Genomic DNA, 13,286 nt, shown 5'->3' with positions numbered 1-13,286 from the left:
ACCAGTGCAAATACTTCACTGAAATTATAATATATTAAGTGTAGTTAACAAATGGCATTAAATGTGTGGAAATAATATGGAGTGTCTGTAGTTTGTTACATTATAATTTGTCACATTACATGTCGAAAGCTGGTACTTTTTTTGTTTTATAATTTATAGACAGTTTTTGTTAATATTTTGAAAAAAATATTTATTTACATTATATTTTCCAGTTTTTAATAGTTTTTATTACTGTTTATGCTTATATTTAATCTTGATATCGTTTACTTTTTTTAAATAATTGATTTTATTTATAGTTAGTAATTCAGTAATTTATTTCATTTTAGTTTATTGTATTTCAAATGAAATATTTAGTTTTAGTTCACAATAATAACTCCGTTGGGTATGTGCAGTTAATCTTAACCTTATTATGTACTTTTCAGCTAAATTTAAACAATAAGAACATTATGGAAAATCCTTACAAAATATCAAGCCATTGTTTTGACATCGAGAAATACTCTTTCATTTCAAGCTTTCAGTTTTTTATAATTGTTGTGTTGTTAGTGTTGTTATTGCAGATTAATTGCAATGCTAGAGAAAGCAACTGTGTTTTGATTACAATGGCTTTAAATCAGTCAGTATGTGTTTCTGTTAGTGCACTGTCATCTAGTGGACATCAAAGTTCAGCACAACATACAGAGCTTCACAGTTACCCTTCTAGGGAAAGCCACGCTGCGCCCCCTAGGGTGCATGTTGGGGAATGCAGCCTGCATGACTGGTGTCTGAAGCATGTGTCTGGGCAGCTTTGCATGAAGGATTTGTCTGGCTAGTTTAGCTGTATATGGTTATTCTTGTCTGCAAGCCTTAATAAGACCTTTAAGACATAGCTATATAAGACATAGGTGGACAGGCATCTGCCTTGGCACAGGATGGTTGGATTGTTCCCAAACGTGTCCTCTAGGGGGCGTTGCATGGAGTTCCCTAGAAGGGGAACGTCTCGGGTTACGCATGTAACTACGGTCCCAGAAAGGGAATTAGATGCAGTGCCCCCTCGCTATACATCCAGCCTGCCTGTTTACATCTCCTTCAGACAGCTAAGTGGATGACGTATTCAGCAGGTGCCCTTTTATACTTCTGGGCACCCCGTCTATGACGTCATGGGTCAGGTGGACCATTAGATTGCTGTTGTTTCACACGTGCTTCAGATACCGGCCATGCAGAATGCATTCCCCAATGTGCTCCCTAGCGTCTCGTTCCCTCTCTAGGAACCATGGCTACATGTGTAACACGCCACATTTCTATTCAGTGTCTCTATCAGTCTTACAGACATTTCCTTCATTTCGCTGATTTCCCATCATGTGTCTTTATATAACGATGCTGAACTCAACTGAGTGAGTTCATTTTGAATCAACCAAACACTGCTTGCCATTTAAATTGCATCAAAGGATTAATATTTAGTCTAGAGAAGCACTGACTGTGTAATTGGGGATTGTTGTGACAGAACAGGTCTGCAGAGTGAAGTGTCTCAGTGTGTTTAACAGGAGCATGCTTTGTTTGTTGTGTAGGGGCCGTCAGAAGAGAAGCTCACAAACATCTCACCAGAATGCCAGCGTTTACTAAAGACGAATAGAGTCTTTCCACAAATAAAAATGCTAAATAATGAAGCCAATTTAGCCTATGTGGTGGCTAACCATTTTAACTGTTTATTTTTTGCTTTTTAACTTGCTTTATTTATGAATTCTAATAAACTTGAATTCCTATAAATTACAGAATGTTTAATAGTATTTGATTTGTTCCCCTTTTGTTTTAAGAAAAAAGTTTTCCCCTAAAACCTATTTTTATTTTCAGACTCCTGAAAGCCATATAAGCCTATATCCTTTATATTATGATTATCATTTTGTACATTATGTTCATTTTCACAAAATCCAGAGTCTCATAGTGTTTGTTTTGTGTCTCTCTTTTGCTTTTATTTATTTATTTTTATTATTATTTAAGAATTCTGAAATTTAATCTGTAACTTATTATATAAGTATAATTTCCTGCATTCGTTTTATAATGTTCAAGTAGCTAAACGTTGATAATTTATTAAACACAGTCAAGCTCTCTCCAATGATCATAGAGGTCTATTTGCATTGCTTTAACAAAACTAACGAGACATGCAGTTTTTCCGGCGAGGAAAGAGTTAAGCGCGAGTCTCTCTGACTGTGCACGCGCGCATGAACTCCCACAGTTTGATAAAAGTCCCTCTGCGGCACTTTGGACTGCTTCCAGTCTCTAGAGGACGCTATGCCTTTTACGCACCTCAGACTCCCACATCCACTGTCAGAGGAATATCTGTGCTGGGAGCACACACCAGTGACCGTCCAGCTCTAAAATGCATCTCAAGATGCCAAACTTGATTTTGGTTTTCTATTTCCTTCAAGGACTGAATAACTTTATCAGCGCGCAAAACTCCGCGCCCTGGAGGAACCGGATCCAGTGGGTCAATAACGGCCAGGTGTTCAGTTTAATGAGCACCGGCTCGGAGTATCACGCACCGGTGGCGTCCAGAAGACACTCCAGAGTGTTTCTGAGCAGCAGTAGAGATGCAGTCCGAGACAGGACCATGCAAATTCGACTAGAAGCCTCCGATTCTGCGGCTACAAGTAGCGGCAACACCGCGCTTTTGGGTCCTGATCACGTGCAGTTCATCGCGGCCAACAGCCGCGCACCTGGAGCCAGACAAATGCAGGTGCTTCAACGGCTCAGAGCAGCTCCAGGAACCAGATCCAACTCCACCACTCCGTCCGAATACTCCAGCGGCGGAAGAGCCCCGACTCAAGGCGAAAATACCGCACGGAGGGCGCCAGCGGTTGCCAATCTCCAACACCTGGAAGCGCCAACTGAGACCTCAAACACTTTAACTAATGGAAACTATAATGAAGCGGGGCTCTCCAGAGCACAAACTCCAAATGCAGAGCAAGGAACCACGTCTGAAAGCATGGCAGGAGACGATCCGCGAAACAGGAACACGGTTTTCTATAACATCTATCCGCCCGGGGGTAGAGCGGTAATCCCGCGTCGCGCGCCGCCTGGCAACGGTCACGGCACGAGATACTTCCAGAACGGTGAGCTGCGCGCCAAGTCGAGTTTAGTCTCAACATATGGTGGAAAGTGTGGGATTGGTTTCAAACAGACGTGTTTTAGTGTATGTATATGTTGTGCTCGTCTGCAGGTCTGCCGGATCTTGTGCCAGATCCGTATTCAATCCAGGCGGGCTCCTACATCCAGCGCGTCCAGATGTACGCGCTCCGGTGCGCGGCGGAGGAGAACTGCCTTGCGCGGTGCGTTAGGAATTATGATCCATATATGTGTGTGCATTTACAGTCAGCGACTATAACAAATATTAAGACTCTTAGATCATATTAGCCCTCATGCTGTGCTGAAAATACTTTGCTTCATTTGGTTTTCACGGTCATAAATCGCATAAACTACTGTTTTTCCCCCAAATCTACGTTGTTTATTTTTAATTTTTTTTTCAGAATCCTGCAAACTTGAGACAATGTTCCATAAATATTTAGCAGTATTTCTTTTGTGTCTGTCTTTTGCACTAATACCATTTTTTTAAAAAAACCTTTATTTATTCAACCTTTATTTAAAAAAAAACAGCAATTATTTCGTTCTTTATTTATTTTCTTTCTTTCAAAAAATCTGAAAATTTCTGTTTATGAAGCAGACCCCGAAGAACATGGACTGTTTCCTGTATTGCTTTAACAAAACTAATGTGACATTACTTTGTTCAGTAATGAAAAGAGTTACAAGCATTTTATTTGAGTTTTTGGGTTAAAGAAATCATTATTTGTGGATCCTTTTGGCAATGCATTAAAAAACTAAGGTGCATATAACTAATCAGTTGCAAAAAATAAAAAAGTAATAATACATCATATAATGAGACATAACTGTAATCCTTTTTTCACAGGTCAATCATTTTTATAAGGAACACCACAAGTGTAAAACATTAAAAAAAGTACAAAAAATAAAAATTTTGGAAGGAAAGTTGTGAGCAAAGCCAATAAGTTTCAATCCAATGCAAAAGCATTCAACAGCATTTCAGGAAAAAGAAAATCCTCTCTGCATCAAGCCACACATAGTGAAGGTTAAAAATGTCTGAATGGCATTGCATTAAACAAATTATTAAAGAAAGTGTCATTAATTGTACAAGAATGATGTACAAACACTTTATAAGCAAAACATTTGATACTAAAAATCTAACATATAATGCACTGAAAAGCTATTTTAAAGCATTAATTGTGCACCTTTAAATGCAATGTGATATTACTACGACCCTTGTGTGAGCTTGACTTCATACATCCACTAAAAACCACCAAAACACCAGCTGACTTCAAACACCTTCAAAAAATATAGCATTGGGATTTCTTTATATAATGCAATCATATTCAAAGATTTGAACGTGTCTGAGGACTTTTTCTTGAGTTTGCAATGTCTTACCATATTGAAGCAAGTGTACTGTACCCAAAAAATGAAATGTTGCATGCTTTGAATAATGCTACAAGCTTTTAGATGGTCGGTTTGGCTTGTGTTTGTGGTGCAGTCATCAGTATGGCTGGATGCATGACCTCTCGTCACCCAGAGGTCCATGAACTCATCCTCCACCGTCTTTGATCTTTCAGATCTGCATACAGACCCTCAGTCAGAGACATCGACTACAGGGTTCTGCTGCGCTTCCCACAGAAGGTCAGAAACATGGGAACGACGGACTTTCTGCCCGTCAAACCCAGACATCAGTGGGAGTGGCACAGCTGTCATCAGTGAGTCGAATTAATTATCAATCCAAATAAAATCAGATTATATATTATGTTATTATATATAATAAATAATAAAAACTTACTGTGATGCAATCATTGCAATGCATGCTTCTTGCTTTTTATAAAATGACAGTAACAGCAGTATTATAAAATACACTATTGTTCAATAAAATAGTAACATTTATTAGTATTAAAATCCGAATGAACCTCAATGCAATCAGAATTTAGAATGTTTTATAAATGTTTTATGAGTGATATGCATGTGCAGAGATGTGTGTTTGAATCATTATAGCATTAGTGTTAATCATACCACATCTGTGTGATATCTGCAGGCACTATCACAGCATGGATGCGTTCAGTCACTATGATCTGCTGGACATCAACACCGGACTGAAGGTCGCTGAGGGTCACAAGGCCAGTTTCTGTCTGGAAGATACGGGCTGTGATCCTGGATTTCACCGCCGATACGCCTGCACCGCACACACACAGGTACACACACACACACAGGTACACACACACACACACACACACACACACACTCACACACACACACAAACATCAGTATCCCACAGTGAACAGCAGGGTTATTACTTCACTAAAACGAACAGCACCATTGTCATTGCTTGAAGTAAACTTTAACTGAAATGAAATAAAATTCAAAATAAATCTGAAACATATTTTATTTTAGCTTTGCCAGTTTGACTTGATGTGCTAAAGCTAAAATAAGAAATAAAAATACTGATTTAAAAAAAAAAATGTATTGCCTGAATGCACTGTAAGTCGCTTTGGATGAAAGTGTCTGCTAAATGCATGAATGTAAATGAACAAATCTATAAATAATAAATAAAAATGACAAAAATAATTTAATTAAACTTAACGCAGAAAATATAAAAATGTTTAAAAACTATAAAAGAATCTAATTTCAGTAGTATATATATACAATTACAGCTTTTATTTATATTTTGCATTAACATTTTTATTAGTTTTTTATGTTATTATTAAAGTTTAATTAATTTTTATTTCAGTTTTAGTTTTTATTTCAAGTTTTTTCCTCTGATATTTATTATATTTATTATCTTATTCTGTAATTTATTTGATTATTTGATTTATTTAAGCACAAAAGCAGTCATCAGTAGCACAAATATATTTGTAGCAATAGCCAACAATACATTGTATGGGTCAAAATGATCCATCTCTCTTTTATGCTTAAAATCATAAGGATATTAAGTAAACATCATAAAGATATTTTGTAAATTTCCTACTGTAAATATATCAAAACTTAATTTTTGATTAGTAATATGCGTTGCTAAGAACTTCATCTGAACAACAACAAGGTGATTTTGACAATATTTTTTGCACCCAAATTTAATATTTTATTTTAATTCAGCAATTTCAGTTTAGACAACTATAACCCTGTTTGAGATTAATTTGCGCTTGTTATATTTAGTGTTTTGATTAATAGAATTATTATAGTAATACATTTCTGATTCAGTTATTACCCTATTTATTAACTAGTTATTACCGCTGTGTTTTCAGGGTTTGAGTCCAGGCTGCCATGACACATACGCCGCCAACATCGACTGCCAGTGGATCGACATCACAGACGTCCCTCCAGGAAACTACATTCTCAAGGTATGAGAAATAAAGCTGATGTAGAGACACTTTCCAAGCGGGATCCTGCTGTTGATGTGCATGTCACTTCCTGTCCAGGTCACAGTCAATCCAGACTTCCTGGTGGCCGAATCTGACTTCTCCAACAACGTTGTGCGATGTGAGGTCTTTTACACCGGCGTTTACATCCAAACCAGAAACTGCGTCTTAACTGGGTGAGGAAATGCATTTTTATTTATTTTTTTTATTCAACTGCTTTCATACTTTTACATAACATTGCATTTTTTTTTTTTTTTACTTTACACATAATCCAAGAAATGCACACACAAAATGCAAAATGCCTCACATCTCTTGCAAAATGATGCAATGCATTCAAAATATCACAAACACGGCTCAAAAGCAAACATCAGAAATCAACTCCTGTTTGATTTTTGTGTGTTACATAGAGAATTGAGTCAAAAGCCCAGAATTAGCGCATGGTTTTGCAGATTTGGTGTGTGCTTCTGTTGTCCGAGTGTCAGCTTTCAGAAACTGTGACAGTCAAGATTTTGTGTGCACATTAATATTTCACGAATATGTAATCAGAGCAATAATCCACTACATGTGTTTCTTTCTCTCTGTTTCCACAGGATGTAAAGCCCTCAGCCTGGAGTTGAATTTTAAAGGCCTATATAATAGATTTAATTATAGTTATTTAATTGAAAGCTTTTTTTAGTAACTTGAAACACTCCATATAGCTGTTGGAGTAATATTAATAACAAACGTACTGTATCTATTTTAGATGAGTTTGATTAGAGCAAGCAATTTTAAGTGTTTTTGTGATGTTTGCATTATAATAAAATGTAATTTTGCTTTTAAGTTAAATGTAAAAACTATTAATTAATAGATTAGTATGTTAGAGTTTGTATTTATTGCATTGGTTATGAAAAATATAAGCATTTTGTAAAATATACAGTAATAAAGGGTTTGGTTTTCTATGCAGGTTTCAGTTGATATTTCTGTCTTAAACATCTTGAGAAGTTTGCTGCGAGCTTCTTTTGTCTTTGCCATGATTATAAAACCCTTTGCATGAACGCTGGACTTGGATGAACGAGGTCGTTTGTGGTTTGAGTTGCAATAAACAGAAATGCAGAGAATGTAATAGAGAAAATGAAGTGCGGTTCTTTTCTGAACTCTTTCTTCATTAAATCACCGGTTCATTCAATACAAAAAGGTTCAAATGAGCTCTCAGTTGAGATGTTTAAATGGGACAAACCTTCCCAAGAACCAAGGAATGAGAGCTGAGATTAAATCCAGCCAAAGACATCAGAGTCCGAGACGGTTTACTGCCTCTTTCAGTATTTACTGTACCGGAGAGGAAAAGTTGAAACGGGTCGAGACATTTCTTTTTTTGTGAAAGTCTTTAAAATCGAGATGTGTGCTGGGAGATTTTTCACTCTTATTATGACTTTGGAACAAATGTAGTTTATATTTAATTTCTCCTAATGAGCAAGACTTTGTCATTTCTGCTTTTTCGTTTTACAGACTCCCAGATGGAAACTTCATATTGTTGAGCTGTAGACGTAAATAGGATGAAATGTCTCTTTTCTGTGTATTTACATGCACTTCACCTAATATTTAACTTCCTCTGAAGACAAACAGTCTGTGCATGAAGGAAATCCCAGAATGCATTGGGATGCAGTGTTATTTTAGTATTATTTATATGCTATTCTAGTTTTTATTATTTTTTTATTATTGTTAATATTCTTAAAACTTTGTTTTAATTTAAATTTTAGTTATTTTTTTTAATATTTGATTTAACTAAACAATATTTTTTTTACTTCAGCTGTTTATTTTATTTCAAGTAATTTTGTCATTTTATATTTTTTATATAGTTTTTGGTTTTGTATTTCTTTACATTTTAATTTAGTTTTTAATTATTTTATTTAGTTTTTGTGCCTAACTAACTGAAATAAGTTTTTCATCTAATTGTTATATTTTATTTCAGCTTTATTTAAATAAAAAAAATTACTTAACAATAATAACCCTTTTGGAGTTAAATTATTATTGTGCAAAATAGAGTGAGAGAGACATTAATTATTGCAAAATAAATTTCTTTCAGTACTAAAAACTGTTAAGTATTGATTTCATTAGAAAAAATAAATAACCCTGATTTAAAGCAATAGCTCTCTAAAAAAAAATTCTTTAAATGTATTCACCCTCATGCAAGATGAGTTTGTTTCTTCATCAGGTTTGTAGAAATGTAGCATTTCATCAGTGTCTCATCAATGGATGCTCTGCAGTGAATGGGTGCCGTCAGAATGAGAGTCCAACAGCTGATAAAAACATCACAGTAATCCACAGCACTCCAGTCCATCAGTTAACATCTTGTGAACACATTATAACATTTTAACTTTAAACTTTTGCTTCTGGCTAAAATACAAGTCCATAATTCATAATAACACTTCCTCCAGTGAACGTCTGGTCTGAATCAGGAGAGAGATCTGCACAGATCAATCACCGTTCACAAGTCAAATATGTGACTAGATTTAGATGTGAGAGACAACAGGAGATGGAGGAAGCGTTATTTTTCTATTGTTAGACTCATATTTTAGCTAGAAACAACAGTTTGAAGTTAAAAACGTCTTAATGCTGGATTTGTTTCAGCTTTTGTCTTCTCCAGATGTTAACTGATGGACTGGATTACTTGTGGATTATTGTGATGTTTTTATCAGCTCTCATTCTGACGGCACCCATTCACTGCAGAGCATCCATTGATGAGACACTGATGAAATGCTACATTTCTACAAACCTGATGAAGAAACAAACTCATCCTAATCGTGCATGGCCTCAGGATGAGTACATTATCAGCATATTTTAAGCAAATCAGCAAAAGAAATGTTCTTTAAAACTTTCATATGTGTGTGTGTGTGGTGTGTGTGTATACTATATATAGTCTCTCTAGTGTGCTGTTGAAGCCGGTGTGATTCCATCAGTCTGCAGACGGTTTGCAGGAGGGTCTCGTCTGTTTACTGACACAGAGCTGTGAAGACTCAGATGTTACTAAACGCTCCAGCCATGTGTTCACCAGCACTGAATGAATGAACCAATCTCTCTTCTGTCCACCACCGACCCTCTCACACATTTAGATCAACTTATTACTTAGTCATTGCAAACAGAATATAGGAAGTAAAACATGGACATGTTACAATCTTTATTCCACACCTTTCTTTGCAGTCATCACTGTATAATCTGTTCATGTGAACATGTATGTATTACTTTCATTGAATCCATCAGAGGATGTTACAGACCGAAAGGCCCTGGAAGGAGAGACACCCTTGAGCCAATGAGGTTAAGTGTAATGAGAATGAACACAGATGAAGTGTTCACGTGGAGCAATGTTCTGCCAGAACAGATTCTCTGTGTTGTTGAATGTGTCTGGAAAAAGCCCATTTCCTCTGCTGCTTTCACTCGTTCTGCTCCACTCTAATATTGACTCACAGTCACGGTCAGGAACGGCCCATGGACTCATTCTCTGTGTTTCTGTGCTGTTTATAGGACATAAAATGGGAACATGCTCAACTTGTTATTTACTGTCTCGCTCGGGTCAATAGACGAGCGTTTGTTGTTGAACAGAGAGCTGTTGAAGACGCATAATTAAAGCAAGCTATTTTTATTGGCAATTACTGAAAATGCAACAGGTTACAAATTTGGTGTAGAAATATTTTTCACTCATAAATTGCTGGTAAATTTCACAAACAATTACTAAGAAATGGTAAATATCACATTTAATTAAATGTTGTTGTTTTTTTAAGTAGAAAGACTTATATATTTTCTTGTGAAACAGTCAATAATCTTAGTTTTTTTTTTACATTATGAATATTTACAATATTTTAAATATTTTCTCTGTCTCGTTTTCTCATTTTACCAGATTAATAATTTTCATAAAAGTAATAGAAATATATTATATATTCTATGAATGCATAATATAGGATTCATTTTTAAATGCCAAATATACACTGTAAAAAATGGTGATAAATAGCAATAAAATTTATAATTAATAAAGGTATTTTTTCTTTGTTTAAATTTTAAAATATTTCAAAATATATAATATTAAAATATGTACTGATATATATAATATTTTCAAAAGCAAAAATATAATTTTGTTATCATATCTTTTGATTTTAGTGTAAAATATGATGGGAACATGCATGCACACATTTGTTGGCTTTTATCAATATTTGAAGATTTTATAAATGTATATGTAATATTACACTGTAGATTAATCAGTAGCTGAATTTGGGACCACTCTTATTTCTACCACAGAAATATAGGGTAACAAATCATCCAGTGAATTCATTAGTGAGTCCTTTGATATATTTGTGAGACTCAGGAAGGTTGTAGGTGCTAATTGGAAGTGCATAAGAGCGTATGGAGCATGAATGTTCCCTTGATGGAGGAAAGGATGTTGTTTTGGGAGCAGTTAGCTCCTCTCAAACATGTCATGATGGTGCAGAGAGAGTGTTTGAACAGCTGCGTTCAGAGTATCCACAAACACACACAGCCTAATCAAGACATTCCCACACTGCAGCCTACAAGTTATACATATAAAAAAACAACTAACAATACATTAGATTACTTTTTTACTGTAATGTCATACACTTGCACACTAGCAACCGCCGTCACATCTTATCAACTGTGCATGCATCATACAGTATGATTTATTTTTTGTTTCATCCACAAAATCAAAGTGGCGTGCCATCAACGTTGGAGAAGTCTTAATATTTAGATTATCAGTATTTTTTATTTACACAATTTAACATTTATTAAAGTTTTTTTTTATTGCATTTTAAAATTATTTGAAAGGTTTTTTTTTCAATCCTTACAGCTGGGAAAAGGAAATGCCTTAAAAATTATTAGATTGATTAATGCTCCTTTAATTTAATTAAATGTGTTATAATTTGTTATATATTTCAGTATTTATAATTTGCAAGTTTTTTATGCATGTGTGTGTGTGTGTGTGTGTATGTGTGCGTGTGCGTGTGCGTGTGCGTGTGTGTGTGTGTGTGTGTGTGTGTGTGTGTGTGCGTGTGTGTGTGTGTGTGTCTGCATTGGCACAGTCTCTTCCACACAGAGTGGAGAAATTCCTCAGCTACTGTCAGCCCAAAACACCAGGGAAAAAGTCTTAGTCTGAACGCAATATCATGAGCTGGAGACAGAAAGACATTTTGTGTGGGTTTATATATACATCTGCCAGACATGCATAACATAAACATGCAATGTTCAGCTGTGAAACATGCTGACACGGCACAACTCAGAGAACTTGCTGTCTGCTCCCTGCATTCAGCCGTTCAAGAGCTCATAAACATCTGTAGACAGTATATTTTGATATTGGTGGCAAAACATATATATTAGAAAAAAGTAAAAAAAAAAAAATCATATATATATATATATGAGTATGAATATTTTTAAGTAAATGTTTAAATAGATATTTAAAAGTGCATATACATTTTAAATACGATGAGTAATAATAATATATATATATTTAAATATTGTATTTAAAATGTTAAAGAGCATTCAAACTATACAGAGTTGCTGCAGGTCCAATGACGCTTTTGGCTGAGTCTAGACCAGACAGGAAGTAGTTGTGCTGTCTGCCCTTCAGGATGTTTACCTCTTCCTCTTCACTCAGGTATGGACCAGAAATATGTAGTGTGTGTGAGAATGACATCAGGTGCTCATCCTGACTGTGAAGTGTGTGACAGACGTCAGGGTTGGTGTACGTGTAGGAGAAAACCTGCACAATGTTTCTGTAGATGGAAGTGTGTGAGCAGAGTCGGTCAGAAGCTTGTGTGTGTGTGAAGGAAACCCAGAAATGCAGAGGTGGTTTCCCTCAGAACCGCACAGGGAGTGTGATTCAGAAATACACTTCAGACTGAACCTCATCTGTGTGTTTAACAGGATACTTTTTTTCTCGAGAAACGCTGACATGACTACTGCTTTAAGACAAAAACATGAATACGCTAGGGTTCAAAGGTTTGGATTTTTTAAATTATTATTCTTCTATAGGGCCTACCAACCGTAACTAGCAGTCAAATCATATTTGTTTATATTGCACTTAAAGACTAAAAGCAGCAACTCAATCAAAAATATTTACTACAATATCGTTAGAATCACAATAAGATTAAACACTATTATTTTATTCATGATGAACGATAACACTGACAGCCAATCAGAATCAATTTAAAGAGCGAGAGAATTTCAATTGGAATTGGAATACTGTTTTACAATATTACTGCTTTTACTGTGTTTTTATTCAAATGCATGCAGCCTTGGTGAGCGGAAGAATGTGATTATATTATAATAATAATATTACAGAGCGAGAGAGATACAAAGAGATCATTTCATCGTTCTCCAGCTTTCATTCACATCAGTTAGCCACCTCGTAAAATCCGTACGAATTGGTCATGAGATAGCGTTAGATTGGGATTTTTGTTGGATTTTAAAAAAAATGTTTCAGTTATTTCTGAATGTTCTCTAAACATTCCATTTTACCATTTTGAAAACATTAAGGGAATGTTACTTTTAAATGTTCTCTGAACATTCCGAAACAAACTGACAAATGTTCGCCGAATTGATATTTCAGAAAACACAAACATTGTATAATTATTATTATTATTTTTTTAAACATTACAAAAGAAAAGAACTAGACAACATGGAAAGAACATTATTTTTAATGTTAACAGGAACATTTATTCATAACTTTGAGAAAACCTTACCAGAATGTTCTGAGGATGTTTGCTTGTAATAGGGGTTTTTTTTTTCTTTTTTTTTCTTTTTTTTGAGGAAATTTCTGAAAGCAGGCAAAAATGAGAGTAATGAGAGACTGTCATGATCACCAGACTGCATTTA

The 13,286-nt window shown here is 35.2% G+C and overlaps 1 protein-coding gene across 1 annotated transcript; it reads left to right on the top strand.

Moving 5' to 3' along the window:
- Positions 1–2,235: 2,235 nt before the first annotated feature.
- Positions 2,236–7,372, top strand: LOC113045254 (protein-lysine 6-oxidase-like). The gene is made up of 7 exons (XM_026205498.1): positions 2,236–3,086; positions 3,194–3,302; positions 4,650–4,787; positions 5,117–5,273; positions 6,321–6,416; positions 6,495–6,610; positions 7,025–7,372. Exons 1-7 carry the CDS (start codon positions 2,354–2,356, stop codon positions 7,029–7,031), a joined length of 1,356 nt encoding a protein of 451 aa, XP_026061283.1. The 5' UTR covers positions 2,236–2,353; the 3' UTR covers positions 7,032–7,372.
- Positions 7,373–13,286: the final 5,914 nt, after the last annotated feature.

Source organism: Carassius auratus, chromosome 27 (genome assembly GCF_003368295.1).
Source record: "Carassius auratus strain Wakin chromosome 27, ASM336829v1, whole genome shotgun sequence".
NCBI lineage: Eukaryota > Metazoa > Chordata > Actinopteri > Cypriniformes > Cyprinidae > Carassius > Carassius auratus.
This window is presented reverse-complemented; position numbering and strand designations above follow the sequence as displayed.